At 39.0% G+C, this 23871-nt stretch overlaps 1 protein-coding gene across 5 annotated transcripts in view; it reads right to left on the reverse strand.

The window, feature by feature from the left end:
• Etv1 (ETS variant transcription factor 1) overlaps window positions 1-23871 on the reverse strand; it is a 94429-nt gene that overhangs the window by 26139 nt on the left and 44419 nt on the right. For all 5 annotated transcript variants that reach the window (XM_041658183.1, XM_041658184.1, XM_041658185.1 and 2 more), the window contains 3 exons: window positions 17469-17598; window positions 14150-14338; window positions 10046-10293 (listed from right to left, as the gene is read on the reverse strand). In XM_041658183.1, the coding sequence (XP_041514117.1) occupies window positions 10046-10293; window positions 14150-14338; window positions 17469-17598 (567 nt within the window). The remainder of the gene's footprint in view (window positions 1-10045; window positions 10294-14149; window positions 14339-17468; window positions 17599-23871) is intronic.

Here is a 23871-nt window from a genome sequence, read left to right on the forward strand (position 1 = left end):
GAACCAATGCCATTAGCTGACCCCATGGTTCACAGCAGCACTTTGCATTGGAGGATTTAGAGCTGGGTACCCAGTCCATCCTAATGTGTTTCCTGTTGGAATCTGTGATTTGAAAGAAAAGTATACTTGGTTTCATCTTTCCTGCGATTCTTACCTTATTCGGCAGTAATATAATATGCGTATAACTTGTTCTGCTTGCCTCCAACAAAAATGAAACTAGTAATCAAGTCTAGCATGAACTGGGTCAGACATAGCATACTAGATTTGCATATGTTGACTTTAGTAGAATATTTCAGATATGTCGTCTTATCCTCTAACCTAAATATGAGTTTGACACCTTGTTAAAGGGCTCATAATCTTTGAAGGAATCTGCAGAAATCGTGATAAAGTCATGCCAATGAATGGCCAGCATTATTGTCAGGGCCCTTCATATGTGTCTGCCGCTGTGTTAGGCACTTCCAAGCCTTAACCATACTTTATCTTTACAAAAGCACTACCCCCCTCCCCTTGTAAATAAATAAATGGAGAGCCAAAGGAAATCACAAAGTTTGCTCCATCTGATACAAATATCAGGCGCAGGAGTTAGTATTTTTTGAATGTCAGAGAAGCTAGGTGGTTTTATTGTTTAATGTTGGGCATAAATAAAGAGCAGATTATGTAGATAAAGCAATAAATTAATCAAGGTTCACACACAAAGAGGAGTCAGAGTTCAAAACTCAGAGTTCAAGAGATCTGTGAAATAATCACAGCCATAGGACTGCTGACTTTTCAGTCTCTGGTTGCTCTGTGGTTATTTTTCTATGTTTTGAAATACCTGTCCTTATACAATGTCACGGGCACTATTAAAGTCAATTAAATAGAGATATTCACACACATAGTGAAAATGGTAAGCATCTGATTAACCCAACACAAATTGTTTGACAAATATTTCAAGTTATTTGCATCTTACCTAGAAGAAATATTTATGAAACCCATTCCTCCTCTTGCCTAGTTCTTACCTCTTGCCTTCCATACTGGCATTTGAATATGAAACTCCTTGAGTACCAAAATATTTTATAAGAATATTTAAAATCCAAAAATATTCACTCCAATATGCATGCACATGCATGCACTCGTGCACACACACAGATAGATAGATAATAGATGGATAGATCGTTAGATAGATGATAGATAGATGATAGATAGTTAGATGATAGATAGATAAATAGATAGATGATAGATGATAGATGATAGATAGATAGATAGATAGATGATCGATAGATGATAGATAGATGATCGATAGATACTAGATAGATAGATAGATAGATAGATAGATAGATAGATAGATAATAGATAGATGATAGATAGATAGATAGATAGATAGATAGATAGATAGATAGATGATCGATGGATGATCGATAGATGATAGATAGATAGATAGATAGATAGATAGATAGATAGATAGATGATAGAGTTTTGAAAAGAAGGTGATCCTTTCTTTGCCTCTTTTGTTCATCTTTGCTAGCACAGAGAGGCAAGGTCAGCGGTCTTTAAAGTGTTTCACTTAATTTCAAATCTCAGCTCCACTTAAAAGAACAGTTACACGCTCATTTCACCCACTTGGGGTAAGCAACTCAAAGCCTGTGTCCTGGCTGCTTTGTTCGAAAAGAAACCATAAATTACACACTATGAAAGTGTACTCCACCCCCTTTTCCAAGCCAGTTCAACTAACAAGCACATTATCCCTTCCCTTCCCTTCCCCCTTTCCTGCCTGTAAAATCCAACTTAGACAAACACAGTCGGGCTGAGATGACATATTTGAATGGAATTCAGACCCACCAGTTCCTGTTTATGTTTCTGATTTGAGAATGTTGTCTTCTCATTCACCATACATTAGGGACTCTGGAAGGCCATAAGCAGTGTCAGGTTACACACAGGCAGGACCAAAGAGCATTAATCATTACTTCCAGTCAACTGGCAAAAGCAGCAGCTGATGGAACACTACACCCTCCAGCTCTGTATAAATGACATTCCAGAGAGCCAGGCTGTGTGTGTGTCTCTCTGTGTGTGTGCACGTGTGTGTGTTTCCTTTCAGTCTCCATTTTATGAATGAAACTCCAGGCTCTATGGAGTCCATTCATGGAAGAGAAATGCTTACAAGGCTCGGCCCCTAGGGATCAATCAGTCATGGGCAAAACTGATATGATTGGTTTAAGACAGCCTTCAGCCTTCCATTACTGACTTAAAATGCAGTCCCTGTCCATTTGACCTGTGTTAATGCATAAAGAGTAAATCCAGACTGTAGTCTCAATTCTCAAATCAAATCACTCGCCAAGGCCACTTACAGTAACTGTAGATTTAGAGTATACTGAAGCATTTCTTAGAAAAACTGATAGCATAAAGCCATATCCTGGCTTGGTAGAATTGCTATTTTAACCAGAAACCCACATAAGGAAGGTAGACAATTAAAAGCAGTCAAATTATGAGGCTGACCCATGAAGACAATTATAATAATGAGATCAATTAGATAAATACCACTGTCAGTTTTCACAGTTGAAGTACCTAAAACATCATCCTGCTTGTCCACAAATCCCTGATTGAGTGAGAGAAAATTGTCTTTGGATGCTAGAGAAACAGATAGGAGGTTACCATCTCCCACACAATCAATAGCTCATTCTTTAAAATTCCCAAGTGAATCTCAACTTGCATTTCTTCAAGCAACAGTGTTAAAAGTTAAAAAAAGAGGGAAAAACAAACCACAGCCTTATATGAAAGAAAATGTGGCCTTAAGTGAGAATATTTCATATGGAACAGGGCCAGAGCTCAGCCTGTGGGAGTGTTATATCTCAGGTACAAAAAGCCAGAGTTCATGGAACCATAATCATAGTTGTAACAGAAATTACCAAAAATGGCAATGTTCAAAATTATCTAATCTAAGCGATCACAGGGGATGAACTGGAAAGAGCCAGTGCTAACCCAAACAGTGTTACATGGGTTTTATGTGCAATCTGTAACTTGTGCCTTGCCTATTGAGGGAAGAAAGCATATCTATCTTCTGGTGACTTGAGGCCACATGGGAACATAGCTTCAATCAACAGGCCCCGAGTTCCCACCTGGGCAGTTAGCTGGGGAAGCATGGCATGCCAAGGGAGGGCAGAGGAGAAAGTCAGAAGCAGTAAAGTGCAGTATGTTTTAAATCTGTTTCCACTGTGGCATTGTGGCAGTTCAGCATTTAAATAAGAACCTCCAGCATCAGCAAATCAATGCTAGGAAACATTACAGCCTTATCTTGTATGCTCCAAATTTAAATAATTGAAGAATCACATGGGAAGAGGAGTGGTAACCCACCATATAAGGCACCACTATAAATGTAAATATAAGGCAGATAAATATACGCCTTTTTATGTGGTGTTTGTTTAAAAGACAGGATCTCACAATGTATCCTTCGTTGGCCTGAGGTTTCCTTTATAGACCAAGCTGGCCTCAAACACACGAAGTTGTGCTTGTCTTTGCCTCCAGAGTGCTGGAATTAGAAGCAAGTGCCACCAGTGCCAACATTATCTCATATTTTTAAGAATTTAATGTGCTATATAACCTCTATGACTTAATACATTTGAAACCCGACTTGAACAGCCCATGGAATATAACCTAGCAGCAATTTGAAGATAGATATTAAAATATTTTTTTGTTGATTGGTGATTTAGATTCTGTTCTGGTACTGAAATGGAGATAGCTTCCTACTTAACTTTAACTTTGTGATGGCACAAGAGCAGTATGCATTTAGTAGGAGCTGTAATTCAAAATTTGAAGTCTGGTCATGTCCATGGCTGGGCAGTGGTAGTTTGCTGCAGTTCCTTCTCAGTCACATGACCACAAAGATAGACAAACTATAAGGCTATACTAGTCTTAAGTTACACTGCTATGGAAGTTAAACATATTAAACATATTTTATGTATATTTTTTCTAAATGTGTTAAGAAGTATAATTTCATCATCCATGAAGGATGCTCTACAGTTTTTTTTTTTTTTGAAGAGTTCAACAGGTCTAGATATCGTGGCTTTTCCTATTTTAGGTGTTCCATTCTACCGACAGGAGGTGAACTGAAATAATGAGTGGACGAGCAGAGAAGGTATACGTTAGGAAGGATGTGGTGGCTCTCACAGCTGCCTTAGGGATTTCAAGCAGAAAAATGTATCCCACCTCTTTGTCCACTTCAGTGTCTAAACAGAGCCTAGTTCTGATTACATCTTTAAGATAAGTAAAAACAGAAAAATGGTCTTATCAGTATGAAATCACTGAATTGATGATGGTATAAAAATATTTACCAAATAGAAATTACACATCTCTTGCATTTTGAGAATAATGAAGGCCGAGATTTTATGACGTCTTAGAATATTCCAAAAGATGCCAAAAACCTTTTGTTTGCAATGTCCTGTGTTTTACCTGACTCTACTAGACTTTCAATAACTTATTTTTATCATTGAATTTGTTGTATTTCCTGGACAATATTTTTTTCTTCCTGAAAACACCTAATCATTGAGAATTCATGAAATGGTATCTTTGAAGCTAACTTTGCTAGGATATATGTCTCCTGCTGTAAGCAAATACTAAGTTGTTTTGTAAAGATGGTTGGAGTATGCATCTTCCCTATGGACTCCAGAACTGAAGACTTGCTCGCCCACTGTTAGTGCTGTTCAGGATATGGTGGAAATTAGGAGTTGGAGGAAATCAGTCCACAGAGGAAACTTCAAAGGTCCTATTTGGTCTCCTTCCCTGTCCCTATCTTTGGTTGTATAGGTCAGCAGAGTTAGGACGCAATTTCACTTTCATACATTTAGATCAGTGGTTCTCAACCTGTGGGTCTTGACCCCTTAGGGAGTTGAACAACCTAAGACCATTAGGAAACACAGATATCTACATTACAATTCAGAACAGTAAAAAGAAAACTGTTATGTTTTGAACTAGCAACGAAAAATAATTTTATGGTTGGGGGGTCACCACACCATGAAGAACTGTATTAAAGGTCATAGCATCAGGAAGGTCGAGGACCACTGATCTAGGTGTTTAGGATGATGGTCCACCAACACAGAAAAACACAGAACAGTACTTATAATATTGGAATATTCCACTAGACACACTTCTGAAACTGAAGAGGACTCAGAACTCTTATTAAAGTGTTGACCAAGGCCCACGGGAATAGCAGACATATCCATCACCTCTGACAGTAGAAACTTAAAACAAACTTTAGTTTTAACATATTTAACATGAGGTAAATATTTTAGAAGTATTTATTTTCCCATTTCTCTGCCTACATATCATATTTTTTTAGCCAGCTAATAACAGAAAATCTAAGTCTTTATGTTTTTCTAAGGTGATAAAAGATATCCGTGTGGAAAAATGAGAGAGGTTGTGTAGGTGAAAAATAGATGGACTGAAGAATAATTTGCAATGAAGACTAAAAAGAGGGATGTGCAATTTCACTAAGAGCTTCCTTGCATCTGTTTTAGGTGCTGCAGTACCTCACAAGCTTCCGCAAGGAAAGTGAACACAGCCGACGGAAGTTACGAGTCTTCTGCTCTGCTTTAAGGGTATGCATCGCACATCAGGATATTCAAATAAAAGTGTGAAGTCTGGTAAGAGAACCCATCTCATACAATGGACTTGTAGCTAGTGGGCTATGGATTTGCTTCTCTTCCTTCTAATTATTATTGAGCTTTTGCCAGAAGAGCTTTATCAAGAACCACCTCCTTGATAAACTCAGTTATTTTTCTTCAAGGTTTGTTTGTATTTCACGTGTAGGAGAATTTGCCCCCATGTTTGTACATTCACCACATGTGCACCTGATAACAACAGAGCTCAGCAGCCAACCTTAGGGCCCCTAGAACTGGAGCTACTGACAATTGTGAACTGCCACATAGGTGCTGGGAATCAAATTCAGGTTCGCTGCAAGAGCACTCTGAACAGCTGAGCCCTCTCTCCAGCCATTGAGAAACTCAGTTCGTAAAAATGTTTGAGGAGCTAGACAAGGTGGTGTGTGCCTTTAATCCCAGCAATTTGAACAGAGATATCTGTAAATTCACTGACTGCTAGGTCCACCTAGTTAACTCCAAGCGAGGTAGAGCTACACCATGAGGGCCTGTCTCAAAAGGAAACAGGAAGTTTGAAAGAAATTTGCTAGAAATGAAAAGGATCGAAAAGAGTACAACCTAATCTTTTACAGGGTTTGAGGCCTGACAATTCATTCCCTCAAAACAGTGAGCACCTAAAATTGGAGTAAAATTTGACCACGGGCCCATGTGAGCTACACTCTTCACTAAATTAGGGAAGCTCATAGCCAAAAGCTGAAAGCAGCTGATGTTATTCGAGCCCATGGATCTCATAGAGAGCCTTCAGCTGTACAGATTCTTAATCCAGAAGGAGGAAAATTATAATAGTACATGCAAAAATCTGTGGCACACTCCCCTTTATTCTGAACAAATACAATGAAAGACATGGGTTGAGCAATAAGCTAAGAACTACAAATAAAATTCTTATATATGCTCTGGTTTAGGATGGAACCAATGCTTCTGCAGAGGTTATATACATAAGTGGATGTATATCTGTATACATCTGCTGTGTATCTAGGGATGGTGGTCATGCACCAAGAGTAACAAGTACAGAGGCTGAGCAGGAGACAGTCTGAAAACCCCAAGGTTTACTTTGTCAGCACAATGAGAACCAGGCCAACTGAAGTTACATAGCAAGACCATCACAAAAATATAAATATATGGTGAATAATAAAGTGCCTGTACCACTGGAATTCTGAGGTGACATGGGGAGTTAAAACCTGGGCAAAGAAGCTCATCCAAGTGGGACGCTGCCTAAGGTAATTGCTTTACATGCTCCAGACAAGGCACTCCACATGTCCTAGCTGTATATGCTCACTTGGCCAATGAGTGCAGCACATACACTGAATTTTAGAAGGCAACTGACTAATAAACAGAAATCTGTGTGGTGCTCTACTCAGCACTAACTGGCTTGTGGACAGAAACAAATCATCAGAGTCGACATTGTGTTAGCTTCCGAACACAGTACCATGGTGTAACTGCCTAAAAGACTGGCTCCTTGAATAGCTAATTCTTTTCTCTTCTCTGTCTTCTGATCCAAGACATTCCCCCCTCTCATCCCTTGAATAAAGATTTCTCCTCTAATAACATAATATTTTGAATTTTTATCTTAAATATTCGGCAGTTGAAATTGCATTCCTGTAATTATAATTATAACTAATAGACCCTCCATTTCCCATGTCATAATTAATGTCAGGTTTTATTAGAGCACAATCATGCTGTCTTTTCTCTTTGAAGACATCTTTTATTGTCACAACATTTATAGTACATTGAATTAACCAATAAAGTACCCTAGAAGGGTAACTTTCTATCACAAATTCTAGTTTACTTGCTGAGAAAACCTCGCTGCTTGTGTTGCTTGAAAATCACATGTGATGTGTTTCCTGATGTGCTACTGGTTCAAACCCAACAGGAAAAAGAGAGAGTGGTGATTCAATGATAAATACATTAGAGTTCCTAAAGGGTTGTTTAATGTGCTCTTGGGAAAGATGAATGAGCTAATGACAACAAACAGAATATCCAGAGATCACCCCTGTTGGTTGCAACATACGACATGCGCAACGGATCAACTTCATACCAGCAAAATGTACTTTGATACCAACAGATTAGTGATTTTTTTCTAAATCATATCCCAAAGTGCTTTCTTTTAAATTACACTCAACAGTCCAATCTTTATTGTGTAACTATTCAAATGAAGCTGAACCTTACAGGCAAAACTGAAATTAGAATTAAGAAATGTTGTACAACTGTGTTGATTTAAAATGTAACGGGGTAGCATGAAATTAATGGCTTCTCAGAAGTTAAGTAGCACTTTATAAGTCAACTGCAAGATACAAGGCACACCTAGGAGAGGTACCCACAGTTATGACATGGTGCTGGAACTTCTAAGGGGCAAACATCGTGCTTGTGAGGCACACACAGTGGCCATCTAACATCCACACTGTATTTGACCCACAGGTACTGCTGTTATCTCTTACAGACCCACCCATTAATGTTTTGCTTCATTAGAATCATTAAATCTCTTCTTGCTTGGTCACATGGTGTAAATGATCAATTCCACCCTATACATGCATGTGTTTTCAATATAAACATCAGGAGACACATGTGGAACAAATCACAGAAGGTTTGATGATTCTCATTTTGGGCACTATAGATTTAAAAACATATAGTAAAAACACAAAATTTTCAACATATTGCACAAGTCCCATTGATTGGCTATTTGAGCTAATTCATAGAATTTCCATCTGTACTTTTATAAAATTCAGTGATGAATTCAACTGTACTGTAGCAAATGAAATACAGTTAGAGATAAGCTTAATAGCAGTTAAGAGAATTTGATATTCATGGACAGAAAATGTTTCCTACCTGCAGTAAAGTCCATTGGCTTGCAAAGTATTTAATTATGGAGATCCAATAGCAGATGTGAAACATCTCTAAACTCAAATCACTAGGAAGAATTTCAAGTTCCCAAGATGCCCACCCTCACTCAACAGGCAATTTTTCTAAATTGTAAACCATACAAAATAGATATCTATTATTTTTTCTTCTTTGAAAACATATCTGGAAAACAATCCAAAATTCCAGATCAAATTTAGCTATCAATAAAGCCTCTTAGTTCTGAAATAGAATGGAGCCAATGTTTCTACCAAGACTATCCCACCTACCTTCTTACTGTCCCTCAACCTAATGTTTCCCCAGACCTAGAAGGCTTGACATACAGACTTAAGGAACCTTCTGATCCTATGCCCTCTTAACCAGCTAACCCTGGGAGATTTTCTGAACCTAGATGGGGTCCCAAACAGATGCTCTGCCCTCAAGAAACCAAGCCTGGGATGAATCTACTAAAGACCTAGGAGGGTCAGTTGGACAGGTAACTCAGTGTTATTGGGAAATTACTGTGTTTTCAGGATGCTGAAGCATGCTTTAGAGTGGCTGGTGCCCTCAGCCATTTATCTTCCTGTCCTTTGAGGATAGAGGATGAGGGAGAACCTCTAAGTCACAGGGCTGTCTTGTTTTACACTCTGAGGGACATTCACATTTATTCAACTTAAAACCTGAAGGCAGTTTTCTGTTCCCCTGAGCAGAACTGAGCAGTTATTAGCAGGGGTGCAATAGTTCTTTGATAAAGGATGTCCATACCCTTGCATCCAGGTGGAAGGAAATTGCAGGGTACTTAAGTATCTCCACATCTAACAGCTACAATAACGTTAGTAATAAAAATTTACAGGTGTGTGGTGTCCTCCTTATAAAAATTATCCTTTACTTCACATATTCTTTCAAAATACCTAGAAATATAAAAAGTTTATGTCCTAATTTCAGAGATGGATAGCAGGAAAAACTCAATAGAGAAAAGTTTAGGTAAGTGTTTGAGTTTTAAAATTAAATGTTGGTCAAATTTGGGGGTAACATTTAAAATCAATTTTAAGCTTAACGTCAGGATGACCACTTTCCTCTGAAACATGATATGTAGAATTTCCTAGCTCTCTAAGACAAAGCTAAACCCCATGAAAGAAGCTTAAATCTGCTTTTCTTAAATGTTCCCTTTCTAGGTAAGAATTCTTACTTTAGGGCCACTGGAGTATTGACGCCAACATTTTTTTTTTAAGTTACCAAATATAAATGTCTAGCATAAAAGACTATTACTTTGTAAGCATTGTTTCTAAATAACGCTAACATAGAAAAGAAAAACACAGGACCAAGAAGGAAATTATAATTTGCTACTCTAGGTTGAGTATGTGGCATTTTACACATTGCACTCTCTTTGAACTGGTTTCATTTTCAGACATGATTTTGATCACCGTCACATGACTAAGTCATTTGATAACCATATGGGATAAAAATCAGAAAGATGCCACTTACAAATCAATGGTCAGAAGCCACCCAGTCTGACGACACTAATCAAATCAACCAGGGAGGAGAGAAGATGGTTTACATATAGTTCCATCCGAGGATAGGCCTACCTGAATCATATGCAAAATCTCTGGGTTCCTGTTTGATCATCAAAGGAGGGGGGAAGCTTTGGCTGGCTGCACCTCCAACCATGGTGTTGTGTTCATAGACTGGGTCGTGGTATTCCTGCTTAAAGCCTTGTGGTGGGAAGGGGATGTTTGGCTCAGACATCTGGCGTTGGTACATAGGACGCCCTTCCCTTGGCAATGTCGGCAGAGGAGGAAAAGAATTACAGGGTTCAGAAAGCTGACGACGAAACCTGGAGAAGAGAGGAGTGTTTCAGATGAGATGGTAACACAGAACTGCTTTAAAGGGTGGATATGATGCATAACTGCAGGAGTTTAATACCAACCGGCCCAATGTGCACAGATCTAAAAACCTGAGAATTCTCCTTCTTAGAACTGTAGTGCTATGGCTTTTAAATAGCACAATGACGTGTGCTCCCCTTTTAATCCATCCATTGCAAACACTTCAACAGATGATACAATTAAAGGTGTACTGCCAGTAGCTGTAGAACAATAAACTGTTTTGAATAAATATGGGCCCTAACAGCTAAAATGACCAATTTTAAGCTAATTGGATCATTTACATAACTTCTGGAAGAAAAGGTTCTCAAATACTTACATACAAGAAAAAGCAGGAACAACAGGATCTGATCTCAAATGGCATTCTTTCTCTTTAGAGTCTGTCACCAAACTAATCAGCAGCCAGACAAAAACCTATTTACTGGCTTTCCTTCCACAGCCATCAGTAATACAGGAAGCATGAGAAGACTGAATCTTCTCAAAATCAGCATGCCCTTAAATTACTCAGCAGTTAAATTAACAATATGTTCTTGTGGCAAATTTTGGCATTCTGGGGTTTATGTTTCTTTTTCTAAAGACTACCTCTGTCCTGTCAAACAGCACCACAGGACACACACCTGCTTTCACGAGTTGATCAAATTGAGTTGATCAAATACTAAGCCTATGTACACAGTCGGCCACCGAAGACGATGATACTAATAATATAAAGAGGACGGGCTGGTCTGGGAGAGTGTCAGGATGCTCGAGGGTCTAGGCACAGGTGAGGTCCGTGCTCCTTCATTCTTGGTAACGATTGGCTAATCACATAATTGTGTATCTCATCTGTAATTTCATTGACACACCACAAAGATGTGAACTAAAGATTTAAAAGTGCTCTAAAAATGCTCGAGTACTTAAAAAATAACCTATAAAACATATCCATAAGCAAATATTAGCCTATTAACCCCCACACACTAAAACATTCCTGAACCTTTAATTTTGAAAGTTAGCATTTAATTTCAGCAATGTTAAATGAAAATAAGGTAAAAGCCAAGGCATGGCAAAGCGATTGCTTTAGCATTTCGAAGCATACTCCATGCCAGGGCTTAACTCTAGGTATACCAGTCTCTTCCATGGAAAGCATGGAAATTCCACTTCCACCTGCACAAAATAAACTTAGAAACTCGGATATTGTGAAACAGCTAGGCTGGCTGGCGCTGCATTCATTTCCCTTCTTTTGCTTATTTCATTAGCCAAAAAAAGAAACAGAAATTATCATTAAGAACTGTCAAGGAGTGAATCAGAAAATTGTAACTTGAAGATAAAATAAGAAGCTGGCTCACTTGTGAAGCCTTAAAAGGAAGCTAATAATGCCTGCGCTGAAAGCTTTGTAAGGAAGCAAGTCATTTGCTTTTACGAGTCAACCTGATTTGTACTTCTTCTTGCTGGAGGCCACTTATGTGGCAGTGACAAGCTGCCCAGCAAGATGCACAGTCTCGGCGTCATTCTGGTTAGCCACTGACCAATGGGAAAGGGAAAGAAATGGACAAAATAATTTGGTGGCCGAGGACAGTGTGTTAATGCACCCGTGGGTAAAAAGAATCCAGGTAGGCATTTGGGGCACCGCTGAGGAAAAAAGGCAGGTCTCTTGCACAGTGGGTTAAAGACAAGGTGCCAAAGGACTGGCCTGAGGTGTGCAGGGAGGCTGAGGGAAGGAAGTGGAGCGCAGGCCAGCTGGCCACAAACCATTCCCAGAGTGAGGTGGGGTGCCAAGGCTGGGGGTGGCTATCTGGGGGAGGGATCTGTTCCCACAGCAAATTTGCCATTTATAACCAAGGGACTGCCATTTGTTGGCCAGAGCCCTCTAAGAAATCCTCATCAGAAACATAAGGTTTCAGAGATTTTCCTGGGACTGGCCAGCTGGTGCGATCCTCAAAACTCAGTCGGGGGGCAGTGGGAAAAGACCCCGAGCTTCCCTCCTGTAGTTCCGGGCCGGCTGTTCTCAGTCTCAAGTACTTGACTTCAAGTTGAGATACCAAAATGGATTTGGCTAAAGCATCTCCAGTTAGGTCATCTAAAAACAAGCACACCACTTACTCAGCAGTCACCGTGCCTTACCACGAGCCAGCCTGCGCCTGCGCGGAAGGCACATGGCATAACCCATAATCCAGTGCTCACTTGAATTGCAGGTTGGGGACGGGAGAGGGGGGTATATGTGTGACAAATTAGGGGAAGGCTGCAGAAGTGAAGGAAAGCAACCTTGACAGTGTTTTATCTCCTCTGCTTTTTCTTTCTGGTCCTGCGCAATGTGCTTCTGTTTAATGGCCCACCCTGCAATAGGCATTGTTTCCGTCGGTATTTTCAAAACTGTTTACACAGAAGCAGGCAACATTCTACTCTAAAGAAGCCTCATGTCTATGGGGGTGAGAAGGGAAAGACAATAGGTGGCATTCAGTAGCAAAACATGGCAGAACTGGGTGATGGGAACAAAGGTAGAAGATGACTCAGTTCACTGGGAAAACTAGGATTTCATCCTATTCCTTTAAAGCAAGGGAGGGACTGGATTTGTGGCTGTGACATACAGCGCATCTTTAGGTAACCAGATTTGCCTGTGGCACACCTGCTTCCTCTGCTATCCAGGCGTCCTTTCGGCCAGCTATTTTCACAGTGATGTTTCTCCACCAGCTATGGTTATAGCTCGTGTATAATGCTTGGCATTTCGGGGAGTCTGATTGTTTATGTAATCCTATATTAAGAATTTAATTATACAACTTTTCAATTAAAAGGCAGATTGAAAACAGAAAGGCAATAGAAACTGTGCTCTCTGAGTCCCCTAATGATTTCCTCCTGCTGCTTGTGGTCTTGGACAAATGCAGGCTACACAGGCCGCACAATGGAGTGTGATGTGCATCTCAGTTCAGACTCAGGGTTCTCATGGAGATAGTCACACATGCGGCCACATTTTGTCATCAGCTCAGGGCACACTTCAGATAAAGTCTTTTTCTCCCGTGGAGACTATTGTTAAAGATTTTCCAGGACAACACTGGTTATGGGGATGGGGGGAAGAGGGAGGAATAGGAACTTAGCTGGGTAGGGGGATCCCGTGTTCTAAATCACTTATTAAGACAGTAGTTCCCCCAGTTTTGTACTGATACATGGATTTCATCTCTGCCGGTCAGTGATTTTCTACCACAGCCCCCTCATTTGTGCCACACGCATGTTCTTCCCGTGTTCATTTCTAAGTGAGAATCATTGGACTGCTGTGGTAGCTGTTGAAGCACATGTCATGAGTGTGCTGGTATTGGTCATTGGAAAGGAAAGCAAAGAGATTAATCAAATAAGTTATACTCCGTAAGACTATGTAGGACCAAATCATTCAGTGTAAGATAATGAATCTAATTTCATAAGTCACCTACTAAAATGAGCCTGCTAACTGCGGGGAGCAAGTGCACGCGCGTGCTCACCTGCTAACTGTGGGGAGCAACACGCGTGTGCTCAGGGAGAAGCATGGCTGCACGTGAAGATGAAGTGAAGCGATTTAAGAAGTGAAGGAAAAATGTTCAAATGTCAGTCTACAGGTTGATTTTCCATTTTAGCAGCCCCTTTAAATGTTTATAAAAAGAAATGTTTGCAAATGATCCCCATGAATTATTTTTAGACAGACAGAACAAGCCTTACTGGAACTATTCTGTAGAGATGTGCAAAAGTAATAGGCTTGTCTAAAAACACTGTAGATCTTCAGAACACCTCAGAGGGATGTCCTCCACGAAAGCCTTAACTGAAAGAGGTTTGTTTGGGTTAGTTTTGTCTGAAATGACATCTTCAGCTTACCTGTGGTCCATGGGGTAGGTGCTGTCTGGTATGGACTGAGAAGGAGGGAGGTGAGCTGGGAAGGCCCGGTCAGGTTTCGGAGTATGAGCTGTATTTGGAGATGCATGATGTAGTGGAGACACTGGAGTACTGGATGGTGTCGGGGGGTTGGAGGGCCTCATTCCCACGTGTGGCTTCTGATCATAGGCACTACCCAGAGAACAAGAGAAAGTATGGGTTGCTTCGGAGTAATTTTTAAAGATTCCTGTCCTCACAAAGAAAACATATCTTAACCATAAGTGATAAGGGAGCAAAAACCTTTGGATTTTGTTTTTTAATTCTATAACTTATAAACTTCAAAGTCCCTATGTCATTAAACAGAAATTAGAATATGAAATCATAGATGACATGAACATTTGTAACATAAATTTCGTACACAGACAACTTAGTTAAGGAAGACCCTATGACGGAGAGACATCACCACCTCCATCTATTCTCACCAGACAGCTTTCAGTAAGCTGGGCAGATCCTTCCTACATAACTAAGACCTCATCATGACTTTCAGTAAGCTGGGCAGATCCTTCCTACATAACCAAGACCTCATCATGACTTTCAGTAAGCTGGGCAGATCCTTCCTACATAACTAAGACCTCATCATGGCTCTCCCTCCATACTATTTTTGAAAATAAGTCCTAATATTAGTTTAATAAGAGAGACCATATTGGATTTGCTTTTATTTGTGGTAGAATTTTCAGGCAATGCTATTGCTTTTGTAGATGTTTTATATTAAATAAATGATCTTTGGCCTTGAATTCCTCACTTGGGATAATAAAGATTAATGGGGAAAATTAAAATGTCTTGGATATATTTAAAGTTTCTTTAATTATGAGTGCAAAATAAAATTATTAAGAATAAAATCCTATTATCTTAGACTAACTTCCACTCTCAATTACAAAAGGAAAAAAGTAAGCTGTTTGTTTTCTATTATGAACTTAAATTGCTTCCCAATGTGTGGCTTTCTGGAATATGACTGAACTACTCTTTCCAATCTAGACAATATCTTACTGAAATCAGATTTTACTTTCTGAACGACAACAAAAACATATTTCCATGCAAAGTGTCTAGATTTACTCTTCAAATATAAAAACTGATGTGAGCCGGGCAGTGGTGGCGCACGCCTTTAATCCCAGCAATCGGGAGGCAGAGGCAGGCGGATCTCTGTGAGTTCTAGGCCAGCCTGGTCTACAAGAGCTAGTTCCAGGATAAGCTCCAAAGCTACAGAGAAACCCTGTCTCAAAAAACTTAAAAAAAAAAAACAAATAAAAACTGATGTGAGCTGAGTAAGGCAGTGTGTGCCTTTAACCACAGCAGAGGCAGGCAGTCTGCTGGGAGCCAACCAGATCTATAGACTGTGGTGCACAATCCAGACAATGCTACCCCATGAGATCCCATCTCATATACACCTCTCCCCCCCCTCACACACACACATATATCACACTGATATATATCAGTGGTATCAGTGATAGACATTTTGAAAGGAATACTTCTAGTCACATTAATGTATAATAACTTCCAGTTTCTCTATTAGTACAATAGAATTATATCCAAGTTTAAATACCCTTTCCAGAAGGGCAGGGGCATGTGCTATGTACATCTAGATTGGCTTTAAAGCAATCTGTACTCATATAAAGAACACTGGGAACGGAAATTGTGGAGGAGAAAAGAGAGGAACTGGAAGGGAGGAAATAGGGAAATAGAGGTAATTGAATATATTATACACATGCATGAAATTCCTAAGTGTTGAGTTCTACAAGTGTTTTTATTGATATTTCTGAACAAAAACATATTCTTTCTTAAAGTGGTTTGGTCAAGTCTTTCCCATAAAAAAAGAAACAAATGACTACTTAACCTAAGATATTGCTTTCATCTCCTGTAAGGTGTTTTATTAAATCTTATCATTTACACAAAGATGGAAGTACTAGAATGTTTTGTATACACCACATACGCTGAGAGAGATGTTTGTTTCCAGAAAACTTCTCCAAATTGTTGCCTCATTCCTCAACTGTTAATTTGTGGGTCAGAGACACACTGCCTCAAACAGTGTTTTATGATCACTGTAATAATCAGGGCTGAATTGCAAAGAGAATCCTATATCTAACTTGTTCAGATTGTATCTTGACTTTGAAATCATCCAATGTCAAAATAACTGTGATGGGAATACATGCCTTAAGAATAAAATACAAACAACACAACCAAATTTTCAAACATGTATTAGTGTCTTATATGAACTCATCATGCGGCCATAGTTCACTTTTACAATAGGTCTGCTTTATAAAACTTTGTAGTTCAACTGAGCTGCCCCCTCGTTTCAGGCTCCCATGAGTTTCTTAGGAAGCAAGATACAAAAAAATAATTTCAAGAAGAAACAGGAACAAAGGACTCTAACATTGTCAGTTGCCATGAGATGGTACAATTTAATTTTCTTGAGTCTTAGACCCCACAGATGCGAAAGAGGGCGCGTAGTGGACATATTTGCAGCCACACAGGATTCCTCAGGATCCTAGGGCATTATGAGCTTGAGCTGACACACCTTATAAAGGAGTGCACATATTTGGAATCGTTTTTCAAATATTCTCACACCACCTCCCTTTAAGAACTAAGTTTCTACTGTAATCAAGAGGAATAGTCAATAGCCAGAGCCAACTTTTTAGAATGCAATTAGAGGCCAAGATGAAGAGTAAGAGCGTGCAATTCACTGCAAAGAGATTTTAATGAACATATGTGTTATCAAATTTTCTAGCGAATGAACAATGTACTTAGAATGCACCACCCTTTAGTATCATTTCAAGAACAACTGGCTTTTTAATAGATAATTGCCTTGGTTAGGCATTATGAAATTCTAGTTTTATTGCAATTGTCCATGAATGTATCTTATAGATCATCAGTAAGGCCTATCAGATAACTAATGTACTGCTTTTGCTTGCCAAATGTTGTAGTTTTTTCTGATAAACTCTTTACCTAAAGTAGATAATGCATTCATTCTGATGGGAACCTTCGAAAGCTGCTTGTGCCAAATAAGACCCTCTTTTCAAACCCAAGATGCATCAATACAGTAGGAAAACAACTGATGATTGAGATGAGAATTATTACTTTTAAATGATGCTAAAGTGTGCGATGGCATGGCAAATGGGCCTTCAGAGTTCTGCTGCATACATTACCTAATTAGCTTATTATATCATAAAGATGTAACCCATAAAGCTGACTGGAGATTGTTGGATCGTTTCGTACTTTCTGTTCTGCACAGTATATAGCTGCTCTCCCTGAGAGCAGCACTGCTTACCTGATGCTGTACAGGCACTTTTCTCCATAGCTGAATTTAAAAGGTTGCTCTTGACTGCAGGCAGACCCGAGTTCTGAACAGGGGCTGTGGGGTTCTTTCTTGATTTTCAGTGGTAGTCCATGAAAAGCCACTAAAAACAGAACAAAAGTACCTGTCAAGATTCAATTCCATTAGGAACTCAGTCTACTAGTCTCTTTTACTTCTCTTATTTAAAGTATCATTAACATTTCATAGTAACTTATGCTTGCAAGAATAGTAGAATTTGATAATCCATGAGGCAGAAAGGATTCTGGGAGTTTTCTTGGGTCTGCCACCTGCTTTTCTACTTGTAGTGTGTAACAAAATGTATGCCTGTAATTTTTCTCTGCTTAAAGTAAATCAAATCAGTAGTAATTCACTTTGCTGATATTAACAATTCTACAAGCTCGCTTTTCAGAAAGGAAGCTTTGAAAACATGTCATAAAGATTTTGAATGACTACACAGGGGCAGGGAGGACTGGAACTCTTAGTCAAGGCTGGAGCACAGCTTTGGGTATTATTCAGTACCAATGCTTCAGTGTCAAGGATGTTATGGCACGTGACAAAGAAAATCCATGTGTAAGTCCAAAGGAAAGCCATAATACTGCAGAGAAGATGAAAACCAACCTATTTAATATTGGTGGTTATTTTTAAAACAGAAACTAAAGTACTTGCTTATCTCTTTACCAAAACTCTGAAGATTAAAATACAATGCATGGAAATTCTTTATCGCATGAAATTCTCAATAAAAGTTACTCCCCATCAAATGATGCTCTCCTTTTTCATATAATTTAGTTTGTAGCTATGTTTAAGGAAGGTTGCAGTTCATGTGCATTCATTTGTGCTTAATTTAATATAGATTATGTCATAAAATACACAGCATAAGGAATCTATGCCAGGCGGTGGTGGCGCACGCCTTTAATCCCAACACTCGGGAGGCAGAGGCAGGTAAATCTCTGGGAGTTCAAGGCCAGCCTGATCTACAAGAGCTAGTTCTAGGACCGGCACCAAAGCTACAGAGAAACCCTGTCTCGAAAAACCAAAAAAAAAAAAAATTAAAAATTAAAAAAATTAAAACAAAAGAAATCTATATACGTATATTCACACAAGTGTGTTTATTTTATGACTATAAAACCAACTAATAAATTTCACTGTACTTTCCAAAGTTTGATGAGCACTCAAGGGTTCAATATATAATTATTTCACTATTAAATGTCGCAATAAAAAATCTGATACCTGGGGAAAAATACCACAAAAGCACTCACATGTTCATCCAGTATACATGGGTGATATATGTGTGTTCGTCATTTCACTAAGTCATAGAATAACAAATATGTATGTTGCAACATATTTATTTGAACCCTGGCAAAACTTTTTAATTATTTACTAGTTCTTTGAATACAGATAGAAAATGTAGGCACTCAATTTCTAACACTGTGAATTAAAACTTAGGTTTTACATATTCTTAAATCAATTTGCCCTCAGAGAAGTAATGTTAAGATCTGGGAACTCAGATTTAATCTCCATAAAAAAAATGTGAAGACCTAAGATATTTTATTTCTACATTTTTCATACAAAACGTATAAAAATAGTAATCAGCTTACAAAATACACTTAACCCAAAATAAAAAATTAACAAATTAAGTTTTACTAAAATTAAAACGGTCTCTTTAAAGGCAACATTAGAAGAACAAAGGACAAGCCATGAGCTCCATGATGCTCACACCAGAAAGATCTGACAAATAATGCTCATTTTACATGAAAGGAATTGTTGCTTAGCAATACAAATCTCTAACTGGAATGGACAAAAGACTTGGACAAGTGGTTCACACACACACACACACAAAAAAAAATGGAGTAGTAACAAACAAGTGAAAATGTAATCAAATATTTCTCAAGCAGGAAATTGCTAATAAAACCACAATTATCACCAGATACTCATTAGAAAAACTAAACTATGAAAGTTGACAATACTGATTTTTAAATAAAGAAAATAATGGGAAATCCCATTCATGCTGCTAAGGAGATAGGTGGGTATAATCATCTCAGAAAAGGGTGTGACTACCTGTTAAGGTTCAACATGAATATACCTTATGATCTGGTAATTACACTAATATATATTCTCATATGTGTGTATATGCATATAGGAAAAAGGAATGCATGTGTTCCCCAAAATATGTATCTAGGACTGTTTGTGGGAGTTTTATTCATGAAAAGAAAACTAAAAAATGCTTTAAATATTCACTGGTGGAGGTAAGTCAGCAACCTATGGCATCTGCAGGGAAATAACATTCTGAAATAGCAGGGAACCAAGTACCTTCCATCGGGTCCACAAACACAGATGCTCTCACAGCTATGGAGTTAAGCCCTGTAATTTCCAAAACAAAGCTAACTGAGAGGGGAAAGGTTTGCTTTCGTGTTTAGTGTGTGGTTTTGTTCAGAGGCTCAGCTAAATTATGTCTCTAAGGTGATCTGTAACTCCATGGCTAGCATCTTCACTCAAAGGGGAGAAGTGGACGAGACATATGGGGTTGGGAGAACAACATGTGAAGGCAGAGATCAAGTTGAGGATTTTGCAAACCAGGAAATGTCAAAGACGGGCAAGAAAGTGACATAGATTAGGGGAAGAACTGTGGAGTGGATCCTTTCCCTTATTTCTCAAAACCCTTTCTACACATCTCTCTGCCTCTGTAGCCTCTGAAAATCAAGAGAAGTCACACCTGCCTTTAAGTCACACAAAACATGGCTTTTTGTTTTTACAGTCCAACCAAATTACTGCCCCATTCCCAGTCATTTTTGTAAGCAAGCTGGCTCTGTAATGATTTTATGTTACAAAAAATTCTAGGGTATTATCATCACTGGACAAACGCTGACTCCAAAGTGAGCCTTGGCAACATCAGAGTACCCTGCCTTCAAATAGATCAGCACTTGACAAATGTGCTGTAGGTCAGCTCTAGCAGTGGCGGGCTTCAATTCCAACTCTCTTTAAGGCTTCATTTTATGTGTGTGGAGCTGTTAGTCATTATAGACCAGGAATTAATTTTGTCTTTACTAGTCATATGTCAAATGACTAATCGGAGAGATCTAAGGTGCCCAAGAATTTTTGTTTGTTTGGTTACGCTTGTTTTGGTTTTTTGTTTGTTTGTTCTGGTTTTTTTTTTTTTTTTTTTTTTTGTGTGTGTGTGTCCTTTTAATTTCTGCCAGTGAAGAATAAAACTTAAATCCAAACTGAAGCCTTCAATTTTCTGCGCAGGAACATGGGGTTTCTCTTAAGTTCTTCACTTTAGCTTGCCTGCCTGCCTACTGGGGATCCCACCTATGACTTCATATACACGATTTATAAAATTTATCTGAGAGATGCAGAGACTCCCAGTAGAGAAGGCTGAGCTAGAGGCTGGCTAGGAATATTTCATCACAGGACTCGAGGCTTCGTGTCTGCTAATAGGAGGTTTTTCCAGATCATTGGCACCAGCGCAAGAGAAAGCAGCACATTCATTTCGTGCAATTTGCTGTACCTTCCCACATGGAGTCGGTGCATGTAAAAGGCTGTTAAGTACTAAATTATTCCTTATCAAATCACCATCATCTGGAGTCATGATCAACACTAATTAAATTACTTTCACTGAACTCGGCTCCAGCCTGCTGCTAAGACTGCTTACATTCCGCTTGCAGTACAGTCCTCCCTGGGTCTGGAACACAGAGCTGCAGGCATCGGCATTGTTTGTAGTTTAATTAAAGTGAATCTTTCCTTTTTCAAGTGAATTAAATCAAGCGAGTTAGCCTCTTCATTTCATTGACAAAGAAATGATGTTTCAAAATTATACTTTATTTCCTGACTTCATAGAGGTCCAGTCATTGATCTAGGTCTGAAATTCACAGCTCACCTCTGCTGTTCTCAAACACGGTTCCCATGAAACCCTGCAGCTCTAGCAATCAGTTCTTCTAGGGAGAGGCAGTTGGAACACTCAAGAGATGAGCCTTGCATTCTCTGCTTTGATGGAAGTTTGACCTTTGAAACCACATCTTAAGTCTGACTAATGATGGCTGAGTTTGTCTGATGGCTCAATTTAAGAGTTCCAAAATATCGGAACTTAAAAATACACATTTCCAAAATAAATTTAACTACTTCTTAATCTGACAGTTTACCAGGGGTTGTGGTATTCATTAGTAAGTGACTGGTAATTTTGTAACTGTTTTCATTTTAGAAGTGTGAACTGTGAAACATGGCTTACTTCCTTTTATTTTCTACCTACATCCTAGAAAGGCAAACAATTCGATCACAACACTAAAGAAGTAGCAAGAGTGGGAATACCACTTTAAAAATGTATCTTCGAGTGTGCAAAAACACAATATAAAATGACATGGCGGTAAAGAGAGTGGATTAAATTATCTCAGGAGAGTACTTTCCTAATTATGACAATACGACATCCTCGTAACCTTCTGCTGAGAACAGACTGTGTGTGTTATAATTATTGACTAAATGCTCATCCACAAATAGACGGAGTTAATGTGGACGGCTCACTTTAGAATCCTGATGGGAAGCAGCATCCACGTTTGAAAATAACTCAAATTTATGTAGTATTTTATGCTCTTCAAAGAACCACTACAACAATTCTATTACGGCCATTCTGGTTTGGTAGATTTGGTTGCTGCTGTGGTTTTAAGGTTGGGAGTGCTCAGATGGTGAAGGCCGAGTGCCCAGTTTGAGGCATTATGGTAAAGGGAGGAGGCCTTTAGGTGGTGAGGCATGGTAGAATGGTTGCTAGAGCGGGACTTCGAGGCACTGGTGCTTCTTATTCCAAGATGTAAGAAGTCTCTGTGACATGATGCATTGTGCACCGCAAATAAGAGAAGCATAGCCAGCTGCCTAAAGTCTCTCAAGCCATTAGCCAAAATAAATCTTTCTACTTTTTAAGTTGATTTTATTGGGTATTTAGTCACAGAAATGGAAAGCTAACATTGTCGTAAAGAAGCTAAGCAAGCCGTCTTGGTAAAGATCTAAGACTCCACGGCAGCAGGTTAAGACTTAGAGCCTTGTGCTGGAGAGATGACTCGGTGATGAAGAGAACCTGTTACTTTTAGAGGACATGGATTTGATTCCCACCATCTACAGGGTCTTTCATGACCATTCGCAGTGGACCACACGTCCTCTTCTGACCTTCCCAGGCACCAAGCATCTGTGTTCACAGACATAACAGAGGCACAATATTCACACAAAAAGCACAATGAATAAATCTAATTTAAAAATTTAGCTATTATTATATGCCTGTAATCCCAGCACTGGGAAGTAGACATGAAAGATCAGATGTTTAAGGTCCTCAAGGCCAGCCTGGGCTGCAAGAAACCCTGCTTTAAAAATGATAACGAATAAACAATTGTTTTAAAGAACCATGGGATTTGGGTTGCAATAAAATTCAAATTTGTTTATACTTTCACTTACAATGTTTCTTGTTCACACACACACTATAACATTATATAAAATCACATCAGGTATTCCCGAAACTTTTATTTCTTCAGTAATTACTGCATCTACCAGGCCACAGATGCGACAGTTGGTGCCGAGAACTAGAAAGCAATATTGAGCTCCGGGGTGCAGGTGCTGAGTGAGATGACTTCATAGCATCAAGCGCATATATGGGTCCAACCAGAGTTTTATTTAGATTTCTAAAATACATTTCCTCTAGTAAAGATCTTAGCCTGTTCTCTATGCCTTACGCTTGATTAATTCACGTGTGTGTGATACACACAGCTGTATGCATGACCTTACTAACATATTCCTGGCACTTATATCGAAATGCAAAAAGTTCTCAGAGCATTTGTGTTTCTTTTGGGCATTCTGCCTTCTTTCTATTTATTCCTGAGACCGAAGCCATTGAGAACTTTACACTGCTCACCTCGCACTGGAGCAAAGGTGGTACTCTCCTACAAGGAAAGCTTGCCCTACCCTGGGACAACCAAAACGTCCCAAGCAACAGACAAGTCTCCTTCTAGACATGGATAGAAAATGTAAGTAAGCAGTACTTGGCTTGACTCAGACCTTTCCCTTTTTTTGTTTTATTCCTTAATTATTCTAAGAGTAAAACAGAATAGTAATTTCTATGAATACAAAGCATTTGCCCTAGGAGAAGAAACCTTTATTTTTGGTTCTTCTGAAAGGGCAAGCAGGTCTTTGAAACAAATCTACAATTTTCAAGAGCTTTAAGCCAAGACTGCAGACTTCCCATGAGTATCCTTACATTGGTACTGAGATTTCTGGCCTACTACGAAAATAAAACCCAAACCAAAACAAGATGTTTAGGATAATAATCTACTATATGGTTCTTGAGTTCTTAAATGAGAGGCGGTAGCCACCTGTTTTTATAAATGTGGGGTTTTGTTTGTTTGCT

Source organism: Microtus oregoni, unplaced genomic scaffold (assembly GCF_018167655.1).
Source record: "Microtus oregoni isolate MIOR12 unplaced genomic scaffold, Mior012 000009F_ref0000495, whole genome shotgun sequence".
In the NCBI taxonomy this organism is placed as follows: Eukaryota; Metazoa; Chordata; class Mammalia; order Rodentia; family Cricetidae; genus Microtus; species Microtus oregoni.